The 6,973-nt window shown below is 40.9% G+C and overlaps 1 protein-coding gene across 1 annotated transcript; it reads right to left on the reverse strand.

The window, feature by feature from the left end:
- Positions 1 to 1,525: 1,525 nt before the first annotated feature.
- On the reverse strand, positions 1,526 to 6,522 carry LOC133304216 (extensin-2-like). The gene is made up of 7 exons (XM_061504223.1): positions 5,083 to 6,522; positions 3,843 to 4,378; positions 3,567 to 3,689; positions 3,327 to 3,449; positions 2,851 to 3,173; positions 1,972 to 2,779; positions 1,526 to 1,889 (listed from the first exon to the last, which is right to left on the reverse strand). The coding sequence occupies exons 1-6, from the start codon at positions 6,488 to 6,490 to the stop codon at positions 2,008 to 2,010; spliced, it is 3,285 nt and encodes a 1,094-aa protein (XP_061360207.1). The 5' UTR covers positions 6,491 to 6,522; the 3' UTR covers positions 1,526 to 1,889; positions 1,972 to 2,007.
- Positions 6,523 to 6,973: the final 451 nt, after the last annotated feature.

Consider the following 6,973-nt stretch of genomic DNA (forward strand, 5'->3'; position numbering starts at 1 on the left):
TTCGCTACTAGATAGAATTGAACAAGTTGCAGCACTTTTCTATTCACATGTCTCCCCTTTTATAACAAGTTGCCACTTTTCTAATAGATTGGTTAGGAGAGCACCTTTTTTGTTGCGTGGTAGACCAAGCAATCATTTGTATGTGTGATTTGTTATTTGAATTTTTTAGTTAGTTTACTGAGGTAGAAATTTGAGCTTAACATCACATATGGTAACGTGGTAACGACGCGCGATGCGACTCAGAAAATTAATAATAGAAATAGAATTACATCCTTATTAATAAACTCAACTTTTCATATAATAAAACGATGGTATGCTGATTTTTTAAGTGTTAGCATGGCGAGATAGATAGCTCAAGCTTTTAATATAATAGCATTTTTTGTTCATATAAAAAAAAATATCGATTTCTCATGTTACAGGTGAAGAAAATCTTCTCCTGCAAACAAAAAAATCAAAAGTGAAATCTACTGCACAGAGGAGAGAAAAACATACAAAGTAAGATTCATTTTGATTTTGAGTATGCAGAAAACCTATAACATGGAAAAATCAATATCCATAAAAAAATGTCATTGTTCAATACAACCTGAATTTATCACAAGCATACATGAGATTTGATCTTGCAAAATTTGGGTAGCTAAACATGAACATCATTGTATGTGTTTTCTTTTCAACTATTCAAACAGAAAGAAAATTAAATTTTATATGTGGAATTAAATATAACAACAACAACAATAATAATAATAAAGGGTCAATAAATTAGTTATGTCGATTTTATTAATTAGATTATTATAGAATTCTCCCTATTGAGCTTTAGTGAAAGAGCAAAATCCAACACCATGTTTATTAATTAGATAATGGTGCCTGCTTGGATATCACTAGAAGTTTTGTAAATGTTTAGCTGCAAAATATAAAAGAAAGAAACATCATTTGCTGTGAGTCCAAATAATTTATCGTAATTATTTTTTTCGTGTTTGTTTATCTTATCAATTTAACAACTTATTGGGAGTTTATAACCAAAAATTGCCATGCTGACAATTTCAAACATAATCAATGGAGGAAAATAAATTATCGGATGTAGCAAAATGAAATAGTAAGCCTTATTGGATTATTTATATAATTTAGCTGGCTTCTACCATACTCCAAAACTAATAAAAACATATGTATATATGCCAAGAAATTAATTTAAATTTGGTGGGAATTGATTAAGGATTAGGACAATATAGAATATAACAAAAAGTAGGCATCAAGCGGTAGGCCATAAAGTATCGATGATAACTTTGTCATTCCCTTTTAAGAGAAAACAGAAGCGGAAGCAACAAAATAAAATTTTGATTGTATTGTAATTTGTAAGCCTTTTATGTTACATTGGAATTGCGATATCATATATAAATGATTGTTATTTGAGGTAATTACCCAAAAAAAAAAAATGATTGTTAGTTGAGAAGAAACATGAACCAATTGGTGGACAGAAATTTGAATGTGCTTCTTTATTACTAATACTGGTATTGCAAACACAACAACAGGGTACAATACAAAAATGCCACAATTAATAAATAGAAAAGCAATCATACACGGCCATATATTAATCTATGCACAAATAAATTAAAGCGATCATTAAAAGCGGAATGTACTTTTCACTTTCACTTTCACTTGGCATTTACATTTCAAATCTCGCTTCCTTGTTTTGTTTTGTCCCTCACTTGAACACAATAAGATCAGGACGTGCAAGATTGCCATCAATAAAATAGAATCAATCTCGTCTGAATCACAAATATCGTAGCTCGGAGATGATGCATTCAGACATTTATTCAAAGAACTTGTACAGGAAGCTAGATGTTTCACTTTGCTCCAAATGAAGCTTGACTTTATTCCTCGATGTAAACTACAACCTGAAAGAAATAACAATTTTCATTACTAAGATTCATACTTGCAATGATAATATATTTATGAACGTAAAGATTATTCACTCACATGATTTATCACAAATGATGCTTCCGCATTCCGCGCTTACTTGTAGATTGGTGGGGGTGGGGAAGCATATATGTAAGCCGGTGGTGGAGGTGATTTTTCTGGTGGGGGAGGTGATTTGTAAATGTATGTCGGAGCGGGAGTTGAGGTGGGAGGAGGGGGTGATGTGTAGTGGTATGGTGGTGGAGGAGATGGTGAAGGTGGAGGAGGGCTCACGTAGTGGTAGGGAGGTGGAGGAGACGATGTTGGTGGTGGAGGGGATTTGTAAATGTATGTGGGAGCGGGAGCTGAGATGGGAGGAGGGGGTGATGTGTAGTGGTATGGTGGTGGAGGAGACGGTGAAGGTGGAGGAGGGCTCACGTAGTGGTAGGGAGGTGGAGGAGATGATGTTGGTGGTGGAGGGGATTTGTAGTAATAGGGAGAAGGAGGAGGGGAAGATGGTGGAGGAGGACTTTGATAGTAATAAGGAGGTGGTGGAGATGGAGATGGAGGTGGGGGAGATTTGTAGTAATAAGGAGGTGGAGGTGATGGTGAAGGTGGTGGAGGTGACTTGTAGGCATAAGGAGGATGTAGGTATGGTAGCTTTTGAGGTGGTGGAGGAGGACTCTTGTAGTAGTATGGAGGAGGAGGAGAAGGTGATGGTGGGGGAGGACTCTTGTAATAGTATGAAGGAGGAGGAGGTGGTGATGGTGGAGGTGGTGATTTATAGTAGTATGGAGGGTTGGGTAATTCTTGGGGGGGTGGGGGAGACTTGTAGTAGTAAGGAGGAGGGGGAGAGGGTGAAGGTGGGGGAGGGCTCTTGTAATAGAAGGTGGGGGAGGGCTCTTGTAATAGTAAGGTTTAGGTACCGGTGATGGTGGGGGTGGAGATTTATAGTAATATGGAGGAGGGGGAGATGGCGATGGTGGGGGAGGACTCTTGTAATAGTAGGGAGGTTCATATACTGGTGATGGTGGGGGTGGAGATTTATAGTAGTATGGAGGAGGGGGAGATGGCGATGGTGGGGGAGGACTCTTGTAATAGTAAGGAGGTGGAGGAGAAGGTGATGGTGGTGGGGGACTCTTGTAGTAGTAGGGAGGTTCATATATTGGTGATGGTGGGGGTGGAGATTTATAGTAATATGGAGGAGGGGGAGAGGGTGATGGTGGTGGAGGACTCTTGTAGTAGTAGGGAGGTTTGTATACCGGTGATGGTGGTGGTGGAGACTTGTACATATAAGTTGGTGATGGTGGAGGTGGAGATTTATATACATATTTTGGTGATGGTGGAGGTGGAGATTTGTATACATATTTTGGTGATGGTGGAGGTGGAGACTTATACACATAAGCAGGTGATGGTGGAGGTGGAGATTTGTATACATATGTTGGTGATGGTGGGGGAGGACTCTTATAGTAGTAAGGAGGTAAAGTAGAATGTGATGGTGGTGGAGGACTCTTGTAGTAATAGGGAGGTTCATATACTGGTGATGGTGGTGGTGGAGACTTGTACACATATGTTGGTGATGGTGGTGGTGGAGACTTATACACATAAGTTGGTGATGGTGGAGGTGGAGACTTGTACACGTATGCAGGTGATGGTGGAGGTGGAGATTTGTATACATATGTTGGTGATGGTGGGGGAGGACTCTTATAGTAGTAAGGAGGTAAAGTAGAATGTGATGGTGGTGGAGGACTCTTGTAGTAATAGGGAGGTTCATAAGTTGGTGATGGTGGAGGTGGAGACTTATACACATAAGTTGGTGATGGTGGGGGTGGAGACTTGTACACGTATGCAGGTGATGGTGGGGGTGGAGATTTGTATACATATGTTGGTGAAGGTGGGGGTGGAGACTTGTACACGTAAGCAGGTGATGGTGGAGGTGGAGATTTGTATACATATGTTGGTGATGGTGGGGGAGGAGACTTGTACACGTAAGTAGGTGATGGTGGGGGTGGAGATTTATATACGTAAGCAGGTGATGGTGGAGGTGGAGACTTGTATACATATGTTGGTGATGGTGGGGGTGGAGACTTGTACATGTAAGCAGGTGATGGTGGAGGTGGTGATTTGTAAACATAAACAGGTGATGGTGGAGGAGGTGACTTGTAGTAATAAGGAGTTGGTGAAGGCTTATGCTTTTCACATTCTTCAAAATGCTTCTTTGAAGCATAAGCAAATGGCTTGGCCTTGAGCACCACTTCGTACTTATCCTTGGATTTCACCTTCAAGTTGGTTCCCTCGTTGAGCTTAGTAGGCATGTTGAAGGGTGAGTCCTTGGGTGGAGCATGAAGCCTGGCCTTGCACACCATGGGTCCATATTTGACATAGTCAAAGTCCTTAACTGTGATGCTGTACTTACCATTGCTCTTTGTTTCACCGTAAGCCATGATTATTTTCCTCCCTGCTTTGCATTTCACCTCCACAACAGCACCTGCTCCATTAAAATAATAAAAATTTCAATTACAATGAATAAATCCTACACGTTACGACAAAGAGAGAAAGTCAAAGACACAGACTATATAATATATATACTGGGCAGCATTATTGTTAAACTGTTCCTGTCATGCAACAAATTATATTAGGCAGCATTATTAAAAGGTTAATGATTTAAATTATTCGTCATATTTGATTGTTATCTTTATTTATTACAGGCTGCCGCCGGTTCTAAACAAATTTTTATATTTTATAATGTAGATAATAATTATTAGCAATAATGTAATGGTGGGTCTACCCTGTAACTTGAAATGGATAGTAACTCCATTACAAAATATTCACCCCTACATTATCTTTAAAAAGGGTAATTTTGACACTTCAATTATTAATGTATGCATAAATGATAAATATATTCATTTGCTTTATTTTAATTCAAGTTAGCGTAAGAGAATTCGTTATAATATTCTTTCAAACCTTAAATCATGGAAGGAATTTACTGTGGAAACGAGAGAATGAAGAATATGTGCTTGCGTGCTAACTTCTAAGAAACAAATACGATATATAATGGAAACATAGGAGCCTCATTAAAAAAAAGACAGGTCGTATCTCCGAAGCACCAAAAATGACAGTTTAACGGTGACTGTACTGAGAAATTTGAGCCAATAATGAATTAAATAAAAGATGAAGAAATGAATGTAATACCTTTAAGGTGCTTCTTGTCATGTGACTTTTCAGGATAATCCCAGTCATAGCACTTGTAGCTGTAGACGCTACCCACTACCTTCACAATCAATGGGTGGTGATGGGGATGAGGGGGAGGAGGAGAATTGTAATAGTATGGCTTGGGTGGTGGTGGGGACTGATAGTAGTAAGGTGTTGGTGGAGGTGGAGATTTTACTGGTGGTGGTGGAGAATTGTAGTAGTATGGTGGATGTGGTAAAGGAGATGGAGGAGGAGGAGATTTGTAGTAGTATGGTGGTGGTGGAGAAGGTGAAGGTGGTGGAGGAGATTTATAGTAGTAAGGAGTTGGAGTTGGAGACTTTTCTGGTGGTGGTGGTGATTTGTAGTAGTATGGTGGTGGTGGAGAAGGTGAAGGTGGTGGTGGAGATTTGTAATAGTAAGGAGTTGGAGTTGGAGACTTTTCTGGTGGAGGTGGTGATTTGTAGTAGTATGGTGGTGGTGGAGAAGGTGAAGGTGGTGGTGGAGATTTATAATAGTAAGGTGTTGGAGATGGAGACTTTTCTGGTGGCGGTGGTGATTTGTAGTAGTATGGTGGTGGTGGAGAAGGTGAAGGTGGTGGCGGGGATTTGTAATAGTAAGGAGGTGGAGGTGAGGGAGAGGGTGGTGGAGGAGATTTGTAATAGTATGGTGGAGCCTCATGCACATATGGTGGTGGAGGTGGTGACTTGTACATGTAAGGAGGAGGTGGTGATGGAGAAGGAGGTGGTGGTGACTTGTACATGTAAGGTGGAGCCTCATGTACATATGGTGGTGGAGGTGGTGACTTGTACATGTAAGGTGGAGGTGGAGGTGACTTGTACATGTAAGGAGGAGGTGGTGATGGAGAAGGAGGTGGTGGTGACTTGTACATGTAAGGAGGAGCCTCATGTACATATGGTGGTGGAGGTGGTGACTTGTACATGTAAGGTGGAGGTGGAGGTGACTTGTACATGTAAGGAGGTGGTGGTGATGGAGAAGGAGGTGGTGGTGACTTGTACATGTAAGGAGGAGACTTGTGCTCATATGGTGGAGGAGGTGGAGACTTGTACTCATAAGGAGGTGGGGGTGATGGTGAAGGTGGGGGTGGTGACTTGTACTCATAAGGAGGTGGGGGTGAAGGTGAAGGTGGTGGTGGTGACTTGTACTCATAAGTTGGAGCCTTGTGCTCATATGGGGGTGGAGGAGGTGGTGATTTGTACTCATAAGGAGGTGGAGGTGATGGTGAAGGTGGAGGTGGTGACTTGTACTCATAAGGTGGTGGTGGAGAAAAGTAAGGGTAACCATCAGCAGCGACGGAAACCACTGTAGTAGAAATCAAAACAACGGCCAATGCCATGGCCATTTGTGGCCAATGACGACCCATCGTGGGGTTGCTGCCCCTAGCAGTCATGGGTACAAGGTAAAAGCTGGCCACCTCCGGCCAATGCTTCTGATCAAATCCTCACTGATATTATTAAAAGTGAAAGATTGAGAGAAGAGAGAGAGAGGGAGAGGTGTGTGGAGTTAGTGATGACTGAGAAAAGCAGCATGAAGTACTTATAGTGAGAGTGAGTCGTTAAAGAGGAGCTGTCAAGAGGGACCGATTCAAAATATTCAATTGCCTTCTAATGCTTTCCTGAATAAAGTTTCCCCCAGCTGGCCTCGTGACTTTTTTAAGCACTATTTAATTTTTTGTATACTTCCTTTCCTATTTGTTTCCCTCCTCGCCAGAACCTTTCTCCCTTCCAATTTTAATTCCAACTACTGATTAAAATATAAACACCATGCCATTTCAAAATAGCACCATTTAACTCTAAAATTTTCACCAAATTGAGCCGTCTCCTGTATCGTATTGAACACAAGTTACGGTAACGTCCTATTCTTTTTGTCTTGA

This window comes from Gastrolobium bilobum, unplaced genomic scaffold (assembly GCF_033153095.1).
Source record: "Gastrolobium bilobum isolate Gb01-03AN ecotype WA unplaced genomic scaffold, APGP_CSIRO_Gbil_v1 utg11897, whole genome shotgun sequence".
NCBI lineage: Eukaryota > Viridiplantae > Streptophyta > Magnoliopsida > Fabales > Fabaceae > Gastrolobium > Gastrolobium bilobum.

Excerpts from the sequence above, each read along its gene's own strand:
- LOC133304216 (XM_061504223.1), bottom strand. The coding sequence starts at position 6,490 with ATGACTGCTAGGGGCAGCAACCCCACGATGGGTCGTCATTGGCCACAA. Across the intron at positions 4,379-5,082 it reads TGACAAGAAGCACCTTAAAG|GTGCTGTTGTGGAGGTGAAA; the intron begins GTATTACATTCA and ends TTAATGGAGCAG. Across the intron at positions 2,780-2,850 it reads TCGCCATCTCCCCCTCCTCC|CTTCTATTACAAGAGCCCTC; the intron begins ATATTACTATAA and ends GCCCTCCCCCAC.